The sequence below is a fragment of the Nothobranchius furzeri genome, chromosome 8, assembly GCF_043380555.1.
Source record: "Nothobranchius furzeri strain GRZ-AD chromosome 8, NfurGRZ-RIMD1, whole genome shotgun sequence".
Taxonomy (NCBI): Eukaryota; Metazoa; Chordata; class Actinopteri; order Cyprinodontiformes; family Nothobranchiidae; genus Nothobranchius; species Nothobranchius furzeri.
In genome coordinates, this window is record NC_091748.1 from 48,639,671 (window position 1) to 48,665,913 (window position 26,243).

Genomic DNA, 26,243 nt, shown 5'->3' on the forward strand with positions numbered 1-26,243 from the left:
TGAAGTTAGCTGTTCCCAACTTTTCCACAGAAAAGAGGCACGGACTTCTCCCTCAGCCTTGTGAGAAGACTTTTAAGCCGAACACGTCCATAGAAATGTTTCTGAAACGAACCCCTAATAAATCTAAATGTTGCAAATGTACATGCTTAAGTCCACATATGATGTCCTAAAGACTCAAGTGAAGTTTCCACACTGCTAGTATTGACCCAAAGCGATATGTGGACTCCAATAAAGGTAGAAAGCTACTCTGGTGAGTACAAAGCACAAAGAACAGCAGCTAAAGCTGGAGTGTTAATGCTAATGCTGTTAGCTTCACGAACGACAATAGAGGCGAGAACCCAAAGCAGGACTTTAAAACGTACATCGTGTAAACATTTTGTTATTTCTTTAACAACCACACAAGCCGAAACAAAACACATGTTCGTAATATTCGATTAATAAACGGCATACTTTATATAGATAATGAGGCTAGCTGTGTTAGCATCTTTAATAGCCCTTTGGCGACTTTGGGTATGCTTGTTTTGTACACTGCTTGAGACCACTGCTACAACAACGATGGGATAAACGTTCCTTCAAACACTTCAAAAGTTGTAATTTTGTGTACAATTTTTATTTAAAAGCACCCACTTGATTATTTTAAACCTAAAAGTTAACAAGTTTATAAAGACCCACAATAGACGCAGATGTCACTGGTTATGAAAACCTAACTAAGCTGTATATAATTAATGACCTTACTAGATGCTAAAAGTGAAATATCTAAAACTTGCTGTCTATTTTAATAGCCAACAAATATTAACAATCAACCTAGGAACTATTATAACTGTGTACTAACACTGAACTTGACACGTTTTTTTAAACCCCGGCGCCGACCGTTGTTAAAAACGTGCGCTCCTAGGAGAGGCTGCCTAGAATGCATCTTGTTATAAAGCCGATGTGTCGCTCGCCTTTGGAAGATATCCTCGACGAACACTTACCGTGAATGTGTTATTTACCCTCAGTCCAACCCGCACACACACCGAGCGATTCTGAGCGTCTGCCCGCGCCAAAGTCACGCGAATGGGGATATTTATCCAACTTATTCTTCGTAGTTGTTTTCTCTACTTCCTGATTGAGACGGTGCCATTTTGAATAGGGAAAAATATTTCCGCCGCTGTCGTCACGCTCGGTGCTGCTTGTTGATCTAGAGCCGAGAACAGACAGGCCACAAATAGTTCAGCAGCAGCAGTGTCTGCACACCTGGTCGAACCATGGGTCGAACACACCAATATGCACGAAAGAAAATTATTTTCACACAAGTGCTTAATGGCAGTAATAGTATGTACTAACACATTAAGTAATAATATGGTAATAAGCTCCGTCAAGTCAAGGCTATACCTTCATTTAAAAAAAGGGTGGATTTCTAAACTGAAGCATGGATTCCAGTCAAATAAATTATTTGAAATAATTGTTCAATTTTGGATTCTAATTTTCTAAAGCATCTCATCTATAAAGTGTCTAATTGTTCTTCTATGATTAAAATTAAAATTATGCTACAAATCTATATCGATAATATGAAAGTTTTTTTAGGCCTTTACAAAGGTTAGAAAGAAACTGATAAACTGTAATATGTGTTGCTAGTCACAGAGCATAGGCTTTAAAGGTGTGGTTTACTTGTTTATTCAATACATTTCCAGTGTTCTCTGGTGTAAATCACTGGCTTTTGAGTCATTTTTAAAAAGCTGTGATGCTCCTGTTCTGAGATGCAGAAGTTTGCTGGTGCGGAGATGGGTTGACAACAGCAGGATTGCTCATTATTATTAATGATATGCACACGCATTGCTTTTGATTGGCTAACAGATTGCATTCAGCTATGTTGCAAAGTCACTCACTTACACACTCTCCACTCTCTCTCCTTGTTGCAAACATAAAAGAAGCCTTACCGTGGGCAGGCACAAGCCAACATGGGAAAGGCATGAATGGATCACAGTGTGAGGATTTTCAAGTCCTAGAGTTTTCTATCAGAAGCAAATGCAGAAGATAGGTGTAGGAGACTATTTTCATGTTTACCCAGCATGAAAAACTCAGAGTGACTGTTATAATCAGAAATAATAATTGAAATATGTTTTTTCAGTCAACCACACCTTTAGAATAACTGTTTGTTTTATTATTTACTTTAGGAGAAATAAATGACATTTTCAAAATTAATGAACAGCAACTTTCTTCATAAACAATGCTTGAAATTGATTACCTTTGTGTTCACATGAAATAGTCTACATTTAAGAAGTACACACACACACACACACACACACACACACACACACACACACACACACACACACACACACACACACACACACACACACACACACACAAGCCTTAGCCTAGAATCTAGACCATCATTTGTCGAAGCAAAAATAATTATGGCTAAAAAAGTCTTTGTTCTAAGTTTGATTCCCACTCATTCCCAAACAGGCAGCTTTAACGTTCACAGCTGCTTTTCTTTATGGTGAATTTAAGCTATTCTCAGGATACAAAAGCACATTCTCTTCTTGTGTTTTATTTATTCAATAATGTCTCAAAAATATTATTCATCAAATAGTCAACGCCCCTTGCAGAAGTTGTTCTATTTACAAGCACGTTTTATTTCAATCTTTAATCTGATCAAATACACTTTTTTCCCTCCTGTGGGTCCATAGTTTGATTTTGGCATTCGTCTGTCCATTTTGTGGTATTGAACGACAAAACTGGAAGAGTTCCAAAGGTTTTCCCGTAAGCACACGCAGCCGCTGCTTTCCTGGTATAACAATCTTTCCTTTTCCCAACAAAAGGAGAGTGATGGAAAGCAGAGGGTGGTGTCTCTGTTGCTGCGAGACACCGACAGGGATGTTCTTTGTCTTTGCTTTTTAGATTTGCGCAATTATCAGATGTCAGCTGTCAGCGAGGTGATGGCTGATGGAATACAAAACTGCAGTAGTGCAGGTACTAGGCATTGTAAAACAAATCCTGCATGTGTTACAAAACTCATGCAATCGTTTGCCCACCCTGTTCGCTCTTTACAAGAAAAGAGAAATGAAGTAAAACCAACATCTCAAAATTAAAACAACAACAACACTAAACAAAAAAAGCACCATTGCATCCAGACAATTTAGATCATATTGATTCACATCTCTTTTTATTGTTCCCCTTGCAGCTTCATAGAATTAGAGGCAATATTAAATGAACAAAAGTCATTCTGATGTTTAAATTAATTTGCCATTTTACATTAGACTAAACTAATACCGGTATGTGCTTTACTCATGTAGTACACATCTTTTAATGCTAATGCATGATTTAATGTGGACATTTAGCTTGCTTGCAGAAGATTAATGCTCTTGAGGAACACTCTACAGCAAATGTAAGGTAGGAAAAATGCAATATTATATTAACAGAATGTAGATAAAATGTATTTTTGTGTGAAAACTGCATTTGAAGTGCAACATATTGTTTAGTATGTAGCGCCCCCTGCTGGATTGAGTTGGCAAGATTGATATGAGCTGGATTTTTTAAGCCAAACAAATAAGCAAAAGCATTTAAATATGCTGCTGTTTTCACTCTTTGTCTCTTTTCACATGTTTGTCTGTCAGTCACTTTATTCCTAATGTACAAGTAAGTTTCTGTGAACGTTCACATCACTAGCAGCATCAAATATCTGCTGATATTTGCTGTGATGAAGCTTCCACAAATAAACAAGTGAACTTTTCAGCCCACACGATTTCTAAGTAACAAAACTAATGCTTCATCCATCCATCTATCCATCCATTTTCAGCCGCTTACCTGGGGTCGGGTCGCGGGGGCAGCAGCCTAAGCAGGGAGGCCCAGACTTCCCTCTTCCCAGCCACTTGGACCAGCTCCTCCAGGGGAATCCCAAGTTGTTCCCTGGCCAGCCGTGAGACATAGTCTCTTCAGCGTGTCCTGGGTCTTTCTTTAGGGCTTCTCCTGGTTGGACATGACCCGGAAAACCTCCCCAGGGAGGAGTCCAGGAGGTATCCTGACCAGATGCCTGAGCCACCTCAACTGGCTCCTCTCGATGTGGAGGAGCAGCAAATCTACTCCGAGCCCCTCCCGGATGACTGAGCTTGTCACCCTGTCTCTAAGGGAGAGCCCAACCACCCTGCAGAGAAAACTCATTTCGTCCGCTTGTGCTCGCAATCTCGTTCTTTCGGTCACTACCCAAAGCTCGTGACCGTAGGTGAGGGTTGGAAGATGAACGAGTAAATCAAGAGCTTTGCCTTCTGGCTCAGCTCTCTCTTCACCACAACAGATCGATACAACGCCCACATCACTCCAGACGCAGCACCAATCCGCCTGTCGATCTCACGCTCCATTTTTCTCCTCACTCGTGAACAAGAACCCAAGATACTTAAACTCCTCCACTTGAGACAGGACCTAGTCCCTGACCTGGAGAAGACATTCTAGCCTTTTCCGACTCAAGACCACGGTCTCAGATTTAGAGGAACTGATTTTCATCCCAGCTGCTTCACACTTGGCTGTGAACTGCTCCAATGAGAGCTGGAGATCACGTTCTGATGAAGTCAACAGGACCACATCATCTGCAAAAAGCAGAGACTCAGTCCTCAGGCCACCAAAACGGATCCCTTCAACACCTTGGCTGCGCCTAGAAATCCTGTCCATGAAGGTTATGAACAGAATCGGTGACAAAGGGCAGCCTTGGTGGAGTCCAACTCTCACTGGGAACGAGCCCAACTTACTGCCGGCAAAGCGGACCAAGCTCTGACACCGGTCATACATGGACCTAACAGCCCGTATCAGAGGGCCTGGTACCCCATACTCCTGAAATACCCCCCACAGGCCTCCTGAGGGACGCGGTCAAGTGCCTTCTCCAAATCCACAAAACACATTTAGATTGGTTGGGCGAACTCCCACGCACCCTCCAGGACCCCCTAAGGCAGGGGTGTCAAACATACGGCCCTGGTTAAATCCGGCCCGCGAGATGGTTGTGTAAACTTTATTTTCATACTTTACAATGTAGAGTGAAAATAAACGTATCATTGTGAGCAAGTTTTCTCTGTAATGAGTATAAATGCAATAAAGCTGCGCTCAAGGCTCACACAGGAACTTGACTCACATCCTGAAGTTGGCCGCCACTCAGGATGTGACTTCTGATATTGATGTGTTGGTGAAAGCTAAAAGATGTAAAGTAAAATGAGTCAAATATACTCTAAGTGCTGCATGAAACTGATCTAGCCATGTGATCTGTAAGCTCTTTGAATCACTAAGGAATGTGTTTTTTATTTATTGATTTTTAATTTTGTTCCAAATTTTCAAGTACACTCCAGGTGTTGTACTTGTACTACACTGTCCTCAGGCTCAAGCTTTGTTTTATATTGATTGTATTAAAACAAAGAAAACAATCTGAAGTTGTTTTTAATTTACCGGTCCGGCCCACTTGGGACTAGATTTCCCTCAGTGTGGCCCCTGAGCTAAAATGAGTTTGACACCCCTGCCCTAAGAGCTGGTCCAGTGTTCCACGGCCAGGACGAAAACCACATTGCTCCTCGTGAAACTAAATTAATGTTTATTTTACCCAAAATTAAAAACGATCTTACATATTTCTGTTAATTTCTATTCAAATTTTAGCTACTTAAAACTTCAGCACACAACATGACATTTGCAGTGTCTGGAACACCATCACAGGCTGCTCTCCACGCACGTGCGTCTTTGTGAAACAAGTAATTGCGCCACTGTTTAGGATTTCACATAACTTAAAATCGTCTTAAAACTAAATCTCTGACAAAAACCTAATTGCACAACATTCTCCAGCAAAGCTTCTTTGTTGCCACTTGATTATTCCCCCAGTAAAGTCCGTGTTTGCCTCAGGCACGCTGTAATTTGATTAATCCACCCAGAGGTAGGCACGCGGTAAGACTCTGCTCTGCTTCACGTCTTCCTTAAACTGCAGTTTTCATTTTAGAATCTGTTTCATGCCAATCAAATTTCATACTAAATTTAAGTTTCTATAAAAAGGCCTGATTGCTGGGATATTGTTTTAGTATTGATCAGGTGTGGCTCTGATTGAATGTTGATAGGATTGTAATTGTGTTTTCTTTTCAGCGTTGCTGCTGGGAGAGGGGGGCAGAACAGCTTTTTGAAAAGATGGAAATTTTGGTCTTTTTATTTTCATTTTCTGCTCTTGGCGTTCTTTACGCCATGAACACCATTCCTGAGCTTCAAGAGTAAGTTGTAACTTTTACTAATCTTTTTTTTTTCAAAGAGATTGACAAGGTTACTGTCTATGGGAGAAATCTCTTAAAACGTTAATCCAGTTAGAATATTTAGACACTAAAATGCATATCATTATAGTCATGAAAACCTTTAAAAATCTAGAATTAAGATGTACACAAGTCAAATATTAGGGCGCCTTTTTCATTTTCGCCACCAGAGGGCACTGTCTGTGTGTGTTTGTTTCAGCTTCAAAAAATACAAATATTTAAACAACTTAATCAGAACGTTTTCCCCCTCTTCTATAAGCGATAAGCTCACATATAGTAAACATGACATTTCATATGACTTGAATTCAAATAGGAGTAAAAATTGGGGCGACTGAAACAAAATATTTGTGGATTTATTCTGAATTTAAAGTTGCAAGATGTTTTTCTTATTTCTCAGGTTTGTCTCCTGCTCATAGCTGTAATGCACATGCTTACAGCTGAATAGAAAGGCTTCCTACCTTACATAGGATCTTAAAAAAACACTAAGTGTGAAATGCTGAAATTCGAAAATGTAGAATATCGTGCTAAAGTATATTTATGTCAGTAATTCTACTAAAAAGGTGAAACTAATATATGAGATGGACTCATTACATGCAAAGTCACACATTTAAAACCTTTATTTGTCATAATTGTGATAATTATGGCTTACAGCTCATAAAAACCCCAAATTAAAAATCTCAGATTATTAGAAAATTACATAAAATCAATAAAACAAGGATTTTAAATAGAGAAATGCCAAACTTCTGAAAAACGATAATCATGCATTCTCAGTACTTGATTTGGGACCCTTTGCTTTTACTGAAATAAAAGTACTTTTGCACCATATTCTAATTTTACGACTTTCCCTGTAAGAGAATGCTGAAACCACTTTCAAGTGACCATTTCAGCAGTTTTTATGGATTGTGTGGAAACTGACAATCGGCCCAGACGGCACAGAGACATTTGATGAATTGCTCTTGACATTCAGAATGCCTCATGCTCTTTCACTCTGCAAACAAACAGTACTGTGTGCATAAATCTTCCCCAGCGTGCTGTTGAGGCAGCGAGAGAGGCTGCCTTGGCTCTCACAGCCTTTGCTTTCCCTCTATGAGCAGACACTGAGTTTTCAGCGGTTGTAATGTTGTTTGCTGGACGATATCTTGGCTACATTAATCTTTTCTGCTGCTAGTCGGTGGCACCTTTGACCGGTAAACATGGAGGGTTCTGCTGAACTAACATCACCTTACCTTGCTGCTTCCCACACGTCCTGCCAGTGATTGATGAAAGCTCTTCAGAGCTGCTTTTTGAAGCCACGAGTGGAAATACAGTCACACCAAGCTCACAAAATAGGTTTATTCCATATTTTGCACCGATTTCAAATGAGCATTTTCTTTTTGAAAAGATAATTTGAAGCAACAAAAACAGCAAAAATTTAAAAAAATTGGCCAGTTTGATCCATCACCATATGAAGCCTGCCTGCGCACACACTTTAAGCATGAAGACGGTTTCTCCTCACACTTCCATCTTATTTCTCTTTGTTCCTGTGGGTGTTGCATGATCGTTGGTGTCTATTTGTCATTGTTTAGCAGTTTAGCACAAAGAAAAGAAGATTTCATGTAACTGTAAGCAAACTTTTTTTTTAAATGAATGAAGTGATTTTAAGATGTGAATAATACAAAGCAGCTTGTAGAGAGCATACACATTTACTTTTTACTCGTTTAAAAGCATTAAAGTTAAGATAATTAGTTACATTAAGAACTGCACAATTTATGTATAAAGTGATGTATAATTTGATGCCAAAACATTCAGGATCTGTTCCAGATCAGAGAGAGTGTTTATGATCTCAGAGGGTATAAAATGTTTAGAAAGCCTAAAGTAAGAACTAAAATGAAACAACTTTGTATTTCTTGTGTTGGGGTTGATGTGTGGAATAAATTAGACCAGGAGCAAAAAGATTGTTCAACAATGGTAAAGTTTAAGGGTATGTTTAAATCAAATGTGATTAAATATTATGAATCAAGTCAATGAAAAAAATGCATAAAACATTAAAGGTCATTATTTTGTTTTTATAAAGCTAGAATAGGGATTTGAATATATTCCCATACATTTCAAACATGATGTAAAAATTATGGAATCGGTGTGCCATTCTAAAATTTTGTTTAAGTTCAAAGGGTTTGGGGGGGGCTTCTGCCTGCACCCATTCTTAGCATTGTGTAAGTTGAGTGTTTGCTTGTAAACCTGCAAATGTTTCTTTGTTATACTATTATATTGTGCTATTGATTTTAATTTCTCATTAAACTTCTCATATTGAATGTACGGCTGAACTGTGAGTTTCCATAGAAAAACTCACCAACAATGTGTTTCTTCCCTGTTTTGTTTCCACAGGCCCTACGTGATCCTAGAGATCGGTGTGGCTGTGCTGGTAGTTGTGTTTTTGTTCTACTTCATCATCACTCGTGGAAACCCCCCTAAAGACATCTTGTTCTTCGGTAATAATGTATAATTTTGAACTCGCAACACACACTTTTCCCAAATACACGAGTTATATACATTCATCTGAAGCTGATTTGAACTCACACAAAAGGATTTCCAGAATCTTCCCCCTCTGCTCGCTATGTCAGAGAGAAAAACACCAATTGTGTTCAGAGTTTGTCCGAAATGCTGAAAGCTGCTTAAACCGATCAGCTTAATCAGACTTTTCAGTGGCATGACTGAACCAATCCCTATGCAAACTTCACAGCACTCACTCTTACTTAACATTCTAGCTTTAGGTTTAAGACTTTCTTCCAGACTGGCCTCGTGCACAAATATTAGAAAATATTCTCGTGACAGCAGTAAGTCTTGCCCCGTGCCTAATCCGTTACTTTGTGCTTCATTTGTTTGTGGCTAGTTAAAAGCATCAGCTCACACTGCTCTCTAGTTTTAGTCTAACAAATCCCTGCTGCAGTTGATGCTTGAGGTCATTTTCGTTGGACGTCAATAGGATGATTGTGGGTGGGGCTTAAAGAGCAAGTCACCCCCAAATCAACTTTGTTTTGCTGATAAACTATATAAATATGTGTCTAATTGTGCTGCAGACACGTGTCGTCAATAGTTTTGCACTTAAGTGCATTTTAGTTAAAATTTAAATTTTCTGCCTAAAACTGTCAGTGTTGTGCCGTCGTCGGGTAAAAACTCTGCACTGCATTTGAATTTAAATTTGCCACCGCTATTGGCTAAGAGGTATGCTATGATGGAAAATGGTCCTTATGATGTCACAATGTCGTTGTGAGCCAGCCTGTGTGTGTGTGTGTGTGTGCGTATTTGTTTGCGGCTCCGCCCTCTCGGTCTGCAAGGCAACAGCATTTGTTGCATTTTTCAAATATGAAAAGGGAGTGAAGTAAGTTTCTTGTAGGGGGTGACTTGCTCTTTAAGGTAATGCTATGAACAAGAAGCAAGAAAAGTAAAAAAAAAAAGTTTTTTATCTGCTCTCTTCAGTCCTCCTGTTGGATATTCAAAAAAGAATTTGGTGATTTTGAGGAAGGAGAAGACAACAGAGAATAAATGCAGTATGTCATGAGTAGAATATGCAAATATGCCAACAGAAGGATAAGTTACACTGTTGTGTCTACACACCAACATTGCCAGTAACTGATGACTAATGAAGCCCTTCCCATTTCATGGTGTCAGCAATGACTCCTCATGGAAAAGAAACCTCACAAAATCTGAGAAAGGAAATCATTTCTTCACACAAAAGAGGTGAGGGCCGCAAGAAGATGAGCAAATATTTGCATACCGGTCAAAATAAAAGTGATCCAAAAACTTTAGAGACGTCCTGCTCTCTGCACGGTGGTTAACCTCTCGACGGGAGTGCCTTCTGATGAAGGGTTGAAGAAAATTACCATGCAAGTTCACTGCAGTTAGCTAAAGCAGTAGAAAACCAAAGCGGAGGGACCGTTTCCCGTGACACCATGTGGAGAAAACTGCAGAGGAACGGCATGCATGGGTATCGTCCACGAAGGAAGCCTCTCCTGAAGCCCATGCACAAAAAGCACGATTTGCTGGGGCCCATGCTGAAAGAGATGAAGACTACTAATAATAATGCATTGAACTTATATAGCGCTTTTCTAGACACCCAAAGACGCTGTCACACACTCTCACATTCATACACTGCTAGTGATGGTAAGCTACTTGTAGCCACAGCCGCCCTGGGGAGGTCTGACAGAGGCGAGGCTGCCATTTGGCGCCGTCGGCCCCTCTGACCACCACTAACACAGGCAAGTTGGGTGAAGTGTCTTGCCCAAGGACACAACAGCAGGATACCCCTGGCGGGAGCTGGAATCGAACCCATGACCCATGGGACTCTACGTATGTTTTATAGTTATTGATTATGTTTTATACACAAATACCCAATTTGACCAACTCAGAGGAAAACATGAAATGATTCAGTGCAACACAAGTGCACATTCACTTTTCAGTTCTTCGGATCTTGCTGTTTGTTTTCTATAACTTGAATTTTATCTCTAACCTATATTTCAAACATCCAGTCTGCATGTGCTTTTAATGGTTCACAACAAGTGCTTGTTACAAAGGATCGCAATTAACATGATCCAAATAAATAGACTGATGTCAAATGGCATTTACAATAATGACCTTCCTGATTTAAAAGTCCCATTAGTCATTAGAAATGATATTTTTGCATTTGACCCATCCCTGTGGGGAGCAGTGAGCTGCAGCAACGGCATTGGGTCCTATTTTTAAGGTCTTTGGTATGACCCGACCGGACTTGAATCCCAAGCCACAACCACCACTAGACTACATTTGAGAGTTAACATGTTTTTGCATGGCTCCATGCTCAAACTGTACCAGCTGGATGTGGCCTTTAGCTCTGCAGGGCTTTAAACCTGAAGGCAGGCTCCTCGCTGTGAATTAAACATGTCTTCACCTTATCTCTCTGCTCAGACTTCATTTGCTCACCACTGTGTTCCGTTAACCAGTAGCTAACCAACGGAAAGAAAACCTTTCACACTCAGTAACAGCCGAGAACATTTCTTGACAAGTTAGGAAAAGCAAACGTGTTATTTTCAGTTCAACGTTGTGTGAATCATAAAATTTCTTTTGAAAAACAAAAAAGCAAAACAGAGTGCAAAACCAATTTACTGAAGGGGAAAATCTATCATATCACATAGTACAGTGTCAAATTGTGTCAGTTCAGATAGTATTGTTTTATTTATCTATTTAACCCCCCCACCGTCTTCATGGGTGACCCTGTGAGGAAAGTTGACCATTGAGCAGGGTTGATGGTTTATCCCTTGAGGTCCACGTGGCAGGGGTGAGGTGGTGCTAAGTCATTCAACTTAGACTGAGACACCATCTAAAGGCTCAGGAACCTTTGCAGGTGTTCTGGCTTCATTAGCTGATTCGAGTGTAACACTGTGAGTCTAGAATATCGAACCGTTTCACAATAATCTAACTGTCTGAGATTTTGAATGTGGGGTTTTCATCAGGCGTAAGCCATAATCATCACTATTATAATAAATAAAGGCTAGAAACATCTGGCTTTGCATGTAAGTAGTCCATTTTAGTTTCACCTTTTGAGTTCAATTACTGACGTACATTAATTAAAATATTTGAAAGAGACACAAAGAGACACTTTTGACATAAAAAAAAATAATACCAGGCATTAAAGTACTTTTTGTTCTTTTTGCAGTCTTTGCAGAATTTTCTTTCACCTGTGTCATCGACCTGATCAGTGCACTGGAACATGACGGCATTGTTTCCGGTTTCATGGAATTCTACCAGAAGACTGTAAGTTTAGTATTTTCACATTTTCTGTATGAATTTAGGCAGAATAAATTCATGTTTAAAAAAACCCTGTTTGTAATTTAGTTATGCTGCTACAAACAATCCAATCATCACTACTATTACACGCACTCACTCACCAGTCAACCTAACGTGCATGTTTTTAGCCTTTGGGAGGAAGCCGGAGCACCCTGTGAAAACCCACGCATGTATGAGTAAAACATGCTCACTCTATGCTGGAGGGCTGCAGCTGGGAGTTGAACCCACAACCTTTTTGCTGCAGGGCAGTGCTGCCAACTGTACCAATATGCAGCCCTGTTCCAAACTTATCTGAATGTATTGTGTTTAGGGTGAACCCTACTTGGGGACCTCTTATGGCATCATGATGTGTTACTGGGATGGAATAGCACATTTTATCATGTACCTGATGATGATCAGCAGGATAACAGACAGGTGGGTATCTGCAGAGTACTCTGTACACACTTTACATCCCATAATACCTCATTCAAATAGCATGTTACACATTTCAAGAGGAGCAAACAACTCTGTAGGAGAGTATGGATGTTGTAGACACAAGAATGACATGAAAAGTAAATGGAATTCATACGCAACATGCATGATGAGCTTCAGGCCCACTTTTTCTGTGTTTGATCTAAAGTTTAGCATAAAAACATCAGCTCTTCGCTTTAGAAAGTGCTGAATGAGTTAGTGATGATGCACAGCCCTGTAATGTTTGTGTTTCCCCCGCAGGAGAGCCTACCGTACCCTGGGTCTGTTCTGGGCCGGCTCTTTGTGCGCCAACATGAGTGTGTTTATTACTGGAATAGCGGCAGGTGAGTCCATTAATCTTCAATCCCTCTTCCAGCAGCTCCATGATGACAAACTTTAATCAAGCGAACATCTGCCCCTGCCGTGTCCCATCAGTGTCACGGTTCAGCCTGCCAACACAACCCACAGAACAATGCACCAAACACACTCGGAGCATCTGTTGTTGACATTTCAGTCTGCATACATGAGTGTCATAAGATCAAACTTGTGTGTGAGTGTGTTCACCCAAGCTGTGTGCGTGTGTGTGTCCTAGAGGTTTTTATTAGGAGGTTTAACCGGCATGTTTACTGTAATCCTTTGCATGGCTGAGTAGATAACGGTTTGTCTGTGGCAGGTAAATACGGAACAGAGATCCGCCCAGCTTTCTGGCTCAATTTTCTCTTTCTGTTGATGCCCGTGTTGGGAGCTGTTACGCTGTTCACTCGGCCCAAGGACAGACCACTAATCGGCGGGTACAATGTGAGTCCGGTGCACTAATGATTAAACCTTGATTTGAAGTAGGAGTTTTATAGCTGCAGTGTTTGCTGGGTGTACTTAATCAGTACATTAAACTCTACGGTCCAGTCCCTGAGCAAGTGATTGTGATGATTATGATTTATGGAGGCTAAACGCGTTCGCCTGATAATAATGACAACACATTTCAGTAGCAAGCGGAACTATGATGAGTCACCACAAATAAGTAAAGGTCCAAAACTCACTTTTCATCTTACAGTGTCCTAATTTTCTGTGTGTCATCGCTTGACTCGTTGTTATTTTTAAAGCTGCAATTTCTGACTTATAGAAAATCACTAATCTCTATAACCTGAATTTTAAGTACATTTGTGCACAGATGCTTGATAAACTGTACACTCTATTTAAATTTTCCATAATAAATCACCCGATAAACCCGACAAACCTTTTCATTTAAGTGTTTATCCTGATGCAGATTTATTCAGAAACATGGAAAACCACCAGAGGGTAAAACTTGCAGATCTTTGCCGCATTTGGCCTACCTTTAAAACCCTTTTAAGTGATCTAACTGACCTAGTCTGCAATATTTGCAAATGGTAAATGGTCTGTATTTGTATAGAGCCTTCTTAGGGTTCTAACCCCCCCCCCCCCCCCAAGGCACTTCACAACACAATCAGTCATTCACCCGTTCACACGCTGGTGGTGATGAGCTACCACATGGTAGCTGACAGAGGCAAGGCCTGCTGAACACTGGCGCCACCAGCGAGGTGGAGCTTTGAATTACAAAGAAACGTAAAAATACAAATATAAAAACTGGAGCAACATGGAATGGGGTTTGGAAAAGCATCATAAAAATGTTTTAGTTGCTTTAAAATGTTCCCTAAGGATGACTGCACACTGGGACTTAGCTGAGAACATAAACTGCAGACACGCCTAAGTTGAAATAGAACTGATTTAAAGTTGACGTTTTGAAACATTCACTCACATACATCCTGTCACATACATAGGAAGTGAAATTGTTCACTAGATATCTTTGTGGAAAAAGGCAGATTTCCTCCAAGGAATGAAAAACAAAAACCAAACAAATTGGAGCAGCCTGTTTTAATCATTGTTTTAAGTTGATAAACGTATAAACGTATGATAAATAAAAAGAATTATGACTGACCGTGTCTGTTCTGTGCTTCATGGTGACACCTACACACAGGCTCAACACATCCAGAGCATGAAGCTAATCTGGCGTCCCTTAGATCTGATCTTGGTGGTGCTCCTGTTGGCTGCCATGTCCTTCACCGTCCTCAGAGGCCTGGTTAGTGGATCAGACACGCAGCTTGTTGTGATTAGAGATCAATGCCAGGCTGCAATGATAGATTTCAAAGTAGATTCTTGTAGAAGAGTTACATGTTACTTTGTGGCTATTGTTGATTTTTGTTTCCCCTTTATTTACTTGGACGCTGGGGGGAGGGGTTCTCTCTTTAAATATGTTGCACTTTTTTTTTATCTAAAAATGTAAATGACATTTTGATCAAAGCTTAACATTAATTAATTCATTCATCTTATTGTAATAACAAACTGCTCTCTGAAGGTGGCGCTGGACTCCCCACTCGAAGCCTGTGCTGTGTATCTGAACCAGTATGAGCCCTACCTGAAGGATCCCGTGGGCTACCCTAAAGTTATGGTGGGTCTTTGTCTCTCTCTGTCTCCACATTCATCCTGAAGAGCTGCTGCAGCACCTGTGAGCTGTTCCTCATCCTGTTTTAGATAACATCCCAGATAATAATAGCCCTCTGCTTCCATAGACATCACTTTGAACTTGCTAGAACTTTGCCCGCATCACATCTACTCTGTGAACCTGAAGCCATTTTTCATCATTACAGCAGAAACGAAAGTGGGTCAAAAAGACCAGTACATCTTTGTCTCCCTCCATCATTCACCTGAGATGGATAACAGATTGCACTTTGAGAGTGGGTCTGCTTTCTGTTGTTTTCATTCCCCTCTGACCCTGTCACTACTTTGCGTTTCGGTGTGTTTTGTTTGGTGTGCGAGGCTTTGTCAATAGGTTATCCAAAGACATTGCCGAGGTTGCAGTCCAGGAACAATTGAAATCATTGATCAGATAGACAAAGCACACAGCGGGAACTTGATAAGCTAATCCCTCGCCCAAAGCTTCCCATCAGCATCTGTCTGGGTGGGAGGAGGGTGTGTGTGTGTGTGCATCATGTAAAATTACGGTCATTGGAGTTTGCAGATGTGTGTGTTTGTGCACATTTGGCTAAGGCTAATATATGATGAGACCTGGCTTGTTACTTAATGTTCACCTTCTTCTTCTTCTTCTTCACTGATAACGATGGATGATATGCTAAATTAGCATTGCAGCAGTAACAAAGACATTTCATCAAAAGACTGAAGGGCGTACATGATTGGCTTTTAGGCTTAACACATTAGAATTCATGCAGACTGTGAAAATAAATCATTCACTGGTTTAATTTGAGAATTTTATGAAGTTGGAAACTGGTTTTCACACTCCAAATGCTTTCAGCTGAAGGTCATGCAAGTTTCTGTTGAAGCTTGTGTTGATACATTAGCACTGGGCCTGCAGAATAATGTAAAACTGAAAAGCAGGGAGAACAACTGCATGATTGCATTCAGGGTTTTTCGGTTTTATGCATTTTCTGCTTGGCTTGACTGAAGTTAAACCCAAGCACTTTAAGGATTAGATTAGATTTGTTGCCATCTAAAAAGATTAAAGTACCTTTTGTGCAAATGTTCTACTCTGACAGAGCAAATGTTCTATTAGACCAGGGGTGTCAAACTCATTTTAGCTCAGGGGCCACATTGAGGGAAATCTAGTCCCAAGTGGGCCGGACCGGTAAATTAAAAACAACTTCAGATTGTTTTCTTTGTTTTAATACAATCAATATAAAACAAGGCTGGAGCCTGAGGACAGTGTATCCAAAATAGTATAAGTACAACACCCGAAGTGTACTTGAAAATTTGAAAATAAATAAATAAATAAATACATAAATAAACATTCCTTAGTGATTCAAAGAGCTTACAGATCACAAGGCTAGATCAGTTTCATGCAGCACTTAAAGTATATTTGACTCATTTTACTTTACATCTTTTAGCTTTCACCAGCACATCAATATCAGAAGTCACATCCTGAGTGGCGGCCAACTTCAGGATGTGATTCAAGTTCTTGTGTGAGCCTTGAGCGCAGCTTTGTTTTATTTATACTCGTTACAGAGAAAACTTGCTCACAAAAATAAGTTTATTTTCACTCTACATTGTAAAGTATGAAAATAAAGTTTACACAACCATCTCGTGGGCCGGATTTAACCCGCTTGCGGGCCGGATTCGGTGACACCCCTGCATTAGACACTAAAAATAATCAGTCTGTTTGAAATTTGGGCTTTAACCTTTGTTTTTATGGCTTTAGTGTTAGCAGCCAAAGTGCAGCATGTCTAGAGAGGTAATTGCCTGCTAAAGAGTTGGTCAGTAATAAAAAACACACTCAAGGACAATAATTGTTCTGCACCTCTAAATGTAACTTAAAGGTTCCAGATCATGTTATTTTAAATGTTTGAGAGCAAAGGTAGGCACAATATTTGATAAAATATTACCGTTGGCACTATTGAGATGTCGTTTATCTTAAATAAGAGTTATTTTTCTCAGTCTGAATTTATACCTGGAACTGAAATGATTTGAATCAGTGAAACTCCACCCATCCCCGCTCCAACACAACACACTTATAGGCAAGCCCACCGTTGGCCTTGAAAGTCCAGTAGTCACATTTGCTACCTTTAGCCATGTGTGTTGATGTGGGTTTGACTCCCAGTGTTGGCAGTAATTTATTCAGCCAGCCGAAGAATATTTCATCTTGTTTAGGTTTTAGTTTTGTTATTTTCTGCCAAATATTTTGTGTCTCTAAACGTCTTTGAATTTGGTAATTTCCAAACAGCATTTTAGTTGATGCTCTGCTCTCCTCACATGGACTCACACTGGCTAAATAAAATAAGGAAAGTAAAAAAACATAGTCCTTATATTCTAAGCGGTTGAGACAGGGTTGAAAACAGAATACGGGCAAGTGTAGCTAAAAATAAGAAAAAAGATTTTCTGTAACTGGGAGACGAGCCGGCACATGCCTGTGTGATACTCGAACCACCAGACTACAGGGCCTGATACAAACAAATGCCTGTATGTATCATGTGTTGGCCATTATTTGTGTTGTTTTAGACAGGAGGCATGGTTTTTATGGCAGCATTTTGACCCTAATGCAGAAGTAATTTGTCAGAATATCCCTGTTTCAAAATCGAGACAATCAGCTTCAGGGAGAGGAGAAATACCTGACGAGGCAAGTCGTTTTCATTCAGATGTTTTCAGAATTTTCAAAGTAAAACTCTAAATTTGCAGCTGATACAGGAAAAAGCATAAATGCAACCAAAAACAGGTTTGGGGGTTGTTTTTATGAGGAAATAACAATATCACATGGTAAAAATCTCTAAAAAGTGCATTTTCCATGATCTGGCCCTTTTAACAGCCATATGCTGGGATACTTTCTGTTTACACACGTGCGCGTGTACTCTGTTATACCTTCATGATGAATAGTAAATGGCTGTATTTGCATAGCACCTTCTCAGGGTTCTACAACCCCCCAAAGTGCTTCACAACACAATCAGTCTTTCACACATTCACACACACATTCACACACACATTCACACACACGTGAACACACTGGTGGAGATGAGCTACGATGTAGCCACAGCTGCCTGGGGCGCACTGACAGAGGCGAGGCTTGCCAAACACTGGCGCCACCGGTCCCTCCAACCACCACCAGCAGGCAAGTCTCGCCCAAGGACACAACAGCAGCATTCTCTGTTGGAGCCAGGATTGAACCTGCAACCTTCCAATTACTGGACAACCCACGCTACCTCCTGAGGTACTGCAGCTGTAATTGTAGATGAAGAGAATAAAATGGTCCCGTTTGTTTTCCTAGATGCTGCTCATATTCTTTTATGGACTTCCGCTGCTGGGTGCATTTGTTTATGGCCTCCTTAAACCTGGGTGCACCTGGATGTCAGACTGGACAACATTCTTTGCAGGAGCCATGATCCAGGTAACGCAACACAAACAGTAAGTCTTTCTGGCCTAAAATGCTAATTTAAAGATACAACTGTTGCTCAGTGAAGTCAAATGCGCTGCATTGCAGCAATAGAACCAAAACCAGTGAGTCCATATTAATCTGACAGAAAGATTGGACATGGGACTAGAGGAACTTTTGGAGTTTTATTTTGCTGCACATGGCGGCTGCAGACTGTAACAGCCTGTTAATGCTGGACACCTCTGCTGCGGTGGTTTATTTTCTTTATTCGTGAAAGTAACCATGTCAGTCATTCCTCTGGATTATGATTGCAAAACCATGTTTTCAATTGTCTTCTCATATGTCTGCAAAGAAAAGAGAACCAGACTAAAATGGAAGAGGAAAAGTCTAACCTCCATCTTGTTCCTCCATCTAACCTCCATCTTATTCTATTATGTTTCAGTGCCAGTGGGCCCACATTGGAGGATCCCTCCACTCGCGCACTGCTGCTCCATTTCGGATCCCAAACGATGTCTTCTGGACCGTGTTGGCAGCTAACTTGCTCTATGCAGCCACCCCAGTTCTGGTGGCAATGCGGGTTCAAAATAATCCCTATTTTTTCCTCAAGATTTCCCCGTTTCCCGGCCAGACCGGTTTGCCAAACAGTGAGGAGAAAGACACCAAGTACAAAGACAAATGATTTTTTTAACTGTTATTGGTTAGTGGAGCTAATCCCTAAAATCCAATGGCTCATAACAACCTGCTTTATCAGAATTTCTTGAAAATTAAAAGATTATTTTGCGCAACTGCATGCTTTTAGTGTGTGTGTGTGTGTGTGTGTGTGTGTGTGTGTTTGCAACACATAATTTTTTTAAGATTCAGTCATACATGAAATGTTGAGAAAACCAGACATTTACATGCAGACTTGTTCTTTGATGTATCCTTCAGATACATCTAACAGCGTAAGTGCAGTCTGACAGCTGCAGCTTCCCCAGCAGGACAACATCAGCTCTGTAAAACCTGCTTAGAAATGTCTCAAAGAACATGTCAAAGCTTCTGAACTGCTAAATTGACCATCAAAACTCTGCAGAGGTTGTTTTCATGTGATCTGATGGCATAATGAAAACCCAATCCACTAGGCACAAAGGCTTCATTCCTGAGACAAGGCACCACAGAAAAGCCCCAAATATTCTTAAAATTTAGCCTTTATGAGTCACACAATCCTCATTAATACACTGCTGTACATCATGGACTGCTAACAAACTAAAATCGAAAATGAATATAAAGTGACTAAAAACAGAATAAAGCCACTCATTTTCGTCCGCTTATACAGGGTCGGGTCGTGATGGCAGCAGCCTAAGCAGAGAGGGCCAGACTTCCTTCTCTCCAGCCACATGGGCCAGCTCCTCTGGGAGAATCCCAAGGCGTTCCCTGACCCTAAGAGAGACATAGTCCCTCTAGGGTGTCCTGGGTCTTCCTTTAGGTCTTCTCCGGATTGGACGTGCCCAGAAAACTTGATCAGGGAGGCATCTAGGAGGCATCCTAATCAGATGGCAGAGCCACCTCAACTGGCTTCTCTCAATGTGGAGGAGCAGCAGATCTACTCCACGCCCCTCCTGGAAGACCGAGCTTCTCACCCCGTCTCCAATGGAGAGCCCAGCCACTCTGCGGCAAAAACTGATTCCGGCCACTTGTATCTGCGATCTCGTTCTTTTGGTCACAACCCAAAGCTCGTGACCATAGGTGAGGGTAGGAACGTAGATCGATTTATTCTTTATTAATCACAGAGGGAAATTAGAGTTTCAGTACACACAATTCTGAGATCAGACATACATACAAAGACACATGACAAGAATTGGTGACTGTGGTCATTCGCAACCCGAGTCGCGCTACTTAATACAGATCAGAGGGTTTATATGAGGATTGAGTCAGGTGGAGGAAAAGAAAAGGCACTTCAGAGTTACCCTCCTCAGGGAGGGCAGCTTTGCTATGCAAAAAACACCTCAGACAGAAATGCAACAGACTGCAGGCATAACACAACATAAGTGTCCACTAGGTGGGGAGGTAGGGTTGGGGACTCTCCACACATCAGTGCATGCAGCCGCGATAAGCAGCGCTCGTCAACTGACAACTCTGACAACTACAACCTGACTATAAATATTTTACTTTAACCTGAACAGGGGACACCCCCTACAACCTTACATGGCCCGCTCTGAACTTGAGACAGTTGTCCACACCTTCATCTCCTCACGCTTAGACTACTGTAACTCTCTTTTCACGTGTCTGAGCAGAACCTCCCTGAAACGTCTACAGGTGGTTCAGAACACCTGTGCTCGGCTTCTGACCAAGTCCTCCAAACACACCCACATCACCCCGCTTCTCCTCCAGCTTCACTGGCTGCCAGTCAACTTCAGGGTTCATTTCAAGATCCTGGTTCTGGTCAATAGGGCCTTACATGGACAAGCACCATCTTACATTGGTGATCTTCTTAGTCCCTACACCCCCAGCAGGTCCCTGAGGTCCAGTGATCAAAGTCTACTGGTTGTGCAGCACCAGGCTAAAGACCAAAGGTGACAGATCATTTGCTGCTGTGGCCCCCAGACTCTGGAACTCCTCCCCCTGAGCCTGAGATCAGTGGACTCAGTGATCTCCTTTAAAAAGCAGCTGAAGACTCACTTGTTCAAGCTGGCTTTTGTATTCAATTCAAGTTTATTTATATAGCGCCAAATCACGACAAGAGTCATCTGAAGGCACTTCACATAATAAACATTCCAATTCAGGTCAGTTCATTAAGCCAATCAGAAATAATGTTTCCTATATAAGGAACCCAGCAAATTGCATCAAGTCACTGACTAGTGTCAGTGACTATACAGCAATCCTCATACTAAGCAAGCATAAAGCGACAGTGGAGAGGAAAACTCCCTTTTAACAGGAAGAAACCTCCAGAGAATCCTGGCTCAGTATAAGCAGCCATCCTCCACGACTCACTGGGGATCAAGAAGACAGAGCAGACACACACACGTGTATGACCTTCTTCACCACTCTCTCTTTATTCTGCTCTCCCCACCTATTCCACCTTCCTCAGGATCCACTGATTTCCCTCTTACATATTCACTCTCTCTCTTTCTTAACATTTTTTAAATCCCAATTGCCTATATTTGCTCATTTTAATATATTTTTAAACATTTTCTAAATACTTTTTTATATTTTTACAATTTTTGTTTTTGTGAAGCGCCTCGTGATTTTTATCTTGAGAGGCACTATAGAAATGATACTTTCTTCTTCTTCTTGATAAATAAATGACCCACAATTGTATAGCGCCTCTCAGAGTAAGGACTCCAAAGTGCTTTACACTACAGTGTATCATTCATCCATTCACACACTGATGGTGATGAGCTACGATGTAGCCACAGCTGCCCTGGGGCGCACTGACAGAGGCGAGGCTGCCGAGCACAGGCGCCACCGGTCCCTCCGACCACCACCAGCAAGCAAGGTGGGTTAAGTGTCTTGCCCAAGGACACAACAGCAGAATTCTCTGTCCGGAGCCGGGATCGAACCTGCAACCTTCCGATTACTGGACAACCCGCTCAACCTGTTGGTCAACTCCTTGATGAGCCCTCCTCACTTAAGGTGCAACCATGACAACAACAAACAACCTTTGCAACACTGAACAAATCAATAACAAAGAACAACACAACAAAATAGAGCAAAATAACTAAAAAGATGACTACCCACACAGCACCTTGCCCACTGCAGCTTTCGCAGTGGGTGGGTCATTGTTAAATCTTTAACCTGACCTGTTGGAATGTTTACTTTGAAGTGCCTTGAAATGACTCTTGTTGTGATTTGGTGCTAAATAAATAAACTTGAATTGAATTAAAAACTTTATTATCCAGATACTTTATTGAAGTTCAAATATCTTCCACAAAAATAAACGACCAACAAACTGTACGAAGAAGGTTGGCATTTTGATGTTCCTTTATTTATTTATTTTCTTACAAACACTTCCATCATACAGTGGGTGCAGAAAGTAGTCAGACCCCCGTCAATATTTAATTTTTTGTTATATTGCAGCCATTTGCTAAAATCAATTAAATTCACTTGTTCCTCATTAATGTACACACAGCATCCCACATCGACAGAAAAACTAAATTTTAGAAATTTCACCAAATCACAAGAGTCGTGTCAAGGCACTTCACAAAGTAAACATTTCAAAACAGTTCATTTCATTAAGTCAATCAGTAAAAAGTTTCCTATATAAGGAATCCAGCAGACTGCATCGAGTCACTGACTAGTGCCAGAGTCTTCACAGTAATCCTCACACTAAGCAAGCATGCAGCGACAGTGGAGAGGGCCAACCAGGGACACCCCTGAGACTATAACGGGGACTCTCCCTACTACAACTTCACTGGCGATATTAAACACTTATTATTATAAAGCCTGCAGAGGAGACAAGAGGCTGGAGAAAAGGCAGATCAGGTCTGTTGCTCTCCGAGGATCAGCTCCAAAATGTCCTTTAGACTGCTGTAACCCTCTTCCCCTGCCTCTGATTGTGATTGTGCTCAGCTGGGTGCTTCGGGGCGGAGACAGGTAGTGCAGAAGGAGGCAGGATTCAGACTGCCATGCCATCATGAAGTGTGGTGCTGAAAGGACAGCTCCCCTGGAACAGTAGTTGAGCCTCCTCCGTTGCAGTACCACAGTGAAATACAAAGGAAGGGGGAGAAAAAAATACACAAAACAAACACAGAAGGCAATTTGTAGATTTTTTTCTCCCTTCATGCTTTAGCGCCGCCTATGGATCACCTGCCACTAATTGACATGCTGTTGGTGAGTGACATGCTGATGGTGATGTAATGCAACCACAGCTGCCCCGGGGCACACTGACAGAAGAGAGGCTGAAACACAATCAGCATCATTACTCCCTTTAACCAGCAGACGTACGACAGACTCAGCGGGGAATGACCCTGCAGCCCTCCATTTACGGGGTGGCCACCTAACTCTTGTGCCACCATTGCCCCATTAGTCTACATGCTTCTAAAACACTCATGATATAAATGGATTTAATGTGAACAATGTCACCCAACCCTGGGTTGTTTTCATGTGCTAACAGGTAAGCATTTTAATGAGTCAACAGCCTTTTAGCTTGTATTAATGTTTTTGTTTTGTTGAACAAAAGGAGTTCTGTCACATCTGAACCAGATGGAGCAGCCAGCCCTCCTTATACCGGTTCCGTGCCTTCTTTCTGTTTAATTAAGTTATTAAAAACAACAAACAGAAAGCAAAGAAACTATGAATGGTAGAAGACCAAAAAAGAGTTGTTTTCTATCTGACACAACAAAAATGTTTGCTGCAAGTTTGAGCCAAACGGCTCTCCGTAGCCACTATGTTTCATTCTGAGATGCTGAACAGAACACAATCTATCGCGCTCAAAATTAACGGATGAATAACAAGATTGCTTCAGTGATATAAAACAAATCAGATGTTTCACGTTGATGATAAAAAGGAACATGATGGAGTCTGTGTTTACATTAAAATGTCAGTCTAACCAGCAGGGCACCACAGGGAGTTGAACCCCGTCTCACTACTGAGAGTACCATCACCAGTGCCTTTAGCTTTTTATTGTGACATTAAACCATAAAGCTGAACCTGCATCAAGCAGATCTGTGATCAGGATTGGTCATTTAAAAAAAAATTCTCGGAGAAAATTGCCACTCGGCCTGAGTGTTGTATCAAACCAATCATCCCTAAACAAGTTTTGTTTATTATTTGGTTTCAGAAACTCAAAACTTGGAAACTTTGGAATTAGATGGGAACCAGATGAGTCCTGCAGAGAGTTTTCTCACGGAAATCATAAATTTTGAGACAGAAATAAAAACCAAGAAACTATAATAATTTCTGAAGTCAACTTTTTCAGAACATGAGACCAGCCAAAACCTGACACCAGAAACCTACTCTGATTCTGAAATGATCAAGGAAGTTTCTTCACCACTTTCAGAGCTGTCTTCAGAAACCACGGCAAACTGTGGACATGAGGAACAGGAAGAAACTAAAGTTCTTCCTAAAAAGTCTCGGGGAAAGAAAAAACAAGACTAAAAGAACGTTCTTCTAGCTCAAACTCCCTCAGATTGGGAAACGCTCCAGAATCTGAGAATCTTCTGAAACAGAAAACAGGTGTGATGTTCTTCTAACAGATTTGGCCTTTGGTTGAATCTGCTATCATCACAAAGCCCAGGGAGGCAAAACAAGTCACAAAAACAATGTCTCATAGAAGAAAAAGGAACAGAAAGACCAGCCATAACTCTGTCCCAGAAGTGGTTGAAGAAATTACTTCTAAAATAACTGAGGTTGCTTCTGCAGAAGATTCATCAGATTCTGGGATGATCGAAAACCTACCAGTTTCAGATCAACCCGTAGCTACAGAACCACAAACGTCAGATTCTGAATCAGGCCCAAGTCGGAGAGTTAAGGAACAACAGGACTTTTCTTCACCACTTTCAGAGCTGTCTTCAGGAACCATGGCAAACCGTGAAGATCAGGAACAGGAAGAAACTAAAGCTCCTGCTAAAAAGTTTCAGGGAAAGAAGAAAAAATACAAAAAGAAGAATGTCCATCTAGTTCAAACTCCCTCCGATTGGGAAATGCTCCATATTATGTCGTTTTCTGATCTCTTGAGTGAGTTTGAAACAGAAAACAGGTTTGATGTTCTTCTAACAAACTTGGCCTTTGACATCATGGATTCCTAACAATCAAGCCTAAACTCTTACAAAAGTAGTTCCAGGAGAAAAGGAACAAAAGCAAAGCAGAGCAAAACAGCTCACAGCTTGACTGTCAACTACATCCTGCCCTAACACACATCACCACCGTAAAAACGGCAACACAAGGATTGTGTCACAGAAAACACTCGTCTAAATCCTTTCTGTGTCTCCTTGCACTACGTGGGGTTTTTCTGTGGGTGCTCCAGCCCCCCCCATCAGGTTAGTTAACGAATCTAAACACTAACTAGGTATCAACATGTTAGTAAGTGTGAAGTCGGGTGTGGTGTGAGGCATGATGAAGAGAGAGATGTCTGCACAGCGTGAGTAGGTGAATCTGTGAAGTACCTCCTTCCACCATGAGGAACCAAAAAAATTAAATTAAATAAAAAAGTAAAAAAAAAACAGCAGCACAAGTTTTTTTTAAAGGAAACAAATCAGCTGGTTAAATAATTTATGTGTCTCCTTGTGCTTCATGGTTTTTTTCCTCTGTGTACTCCAGTTCGCCCCAAACCCAAATCCTAAAATCCTGACGCGTTACCCTGATGGAGCTGCTCAGCTCTTCTGCAAGAAATGCAATTTGTCTAGTATATGTCATTCGTTTGTCTGCATTTATGTTAATAAAAAACACAAAAAGCATTATACAAAATACAAAACATTAAAAATAAAATAAAGTCAAAACTCGTTGATGAATCACCATCTTAATGCAGGGAAGGGGTTCGTGTACCCCTGTGATCCTGAGGTCTGGGCTTTTCTGGGACTCTGCCACCATCTCTGGTGGAGTCTCCCATAACAACCTGGTCTCAGGTGAGGGGTCAGACTAAGAGTGAATCTAAAACTTTTATGAAAGAAGATTATGGTAAGCAGGTTGTCTTACCAAAATAACAATTAGTAAAAAAACAAAAACATAACAGAATATTTTTTAATGACCAATCCTGATCACAGATCTGCTTGATGCAGGTTCAGCTTTATGGTTTAATGTCACAATAAAAAGCTAAAGGCACTGGTGATGGTACTCTCAGTAAGGAGACGGAGTTCAACTCCCTGTGGTGCCCTGCTGGTTAGACTGATATTTTAATGTAAACACAGACTCCATCATGTTCCTTTTTCTCATCAACGTGAAACATC

The 26,243-nt window shown here is 41.0% G+C and overlaps 2 protein-coding genes across 5 annotated transcripts in view; one reads left to right on the forward strand and one right to left on the reverse strand.

Annotated features, from left to right (window-relative positions):
• sbno2b (strawberry notch homolog 2b) overlaps positions 1-1,127 on the reverse strand; it is an 88,242-nt gene extending 87,115 nt beyond the window's left edge. For both annotated transcript variants that reach the window (XM_054730010.2, XM_054730009.2), the window contains exon 1: positions 975-1,127. The gene's annotated coding sequence lies outside the window, so the exon portion shown is untranslated. The remainder of the gene's footprint in view (positions 1-974) is intronic.
• On the forward strand, positions 141-19,169 carry tm6sf2b (transmembrane 6 superfamily member 2b). Of its 3 annotated transcripts, none has more exons than XM_015971626.3 (11): positions 141-250; positions 6,091-6,212; positions 8,613-8,716; positions 11,917-12,014; positions 12,358-12,461; positions 12,759-12,841; positions 13,171-13,295; positions 14,491-14,592; positions 14,869-14,961; positions 18,280-18,399; positions 18,827-19,169. In XM_015971626.3, the coding sequence occupies exons 2-11, from the start codon at positions 6,133-6,135 to the stop codon at positions 19,061-19,063; spliced, it is 1,146 nt and encodes a 381-aa protein (XP_015827112.1). In that variant the 5' UTR covers positions 141-250; positions 6,091-6,132; the 3' UTR covers positions 19,064-19,169. The 3 variants fall into 3 exon arrangements, with proteins under 3 accessions (XP_015827112.1, XP_015827111.1, XP_015827110.1); XM_015971625.3 differs by lacking the exon at positions 141-250 and adding an exon at positions 5,803-5,887; XM_015971624.3 differs by lacking the exon at positions 141-250 and adding an exon at positions 5,808-5,898.
• The last annotated feature ends 7,074 nt before the right edge of the window (positions 19,170-26,243 follow it).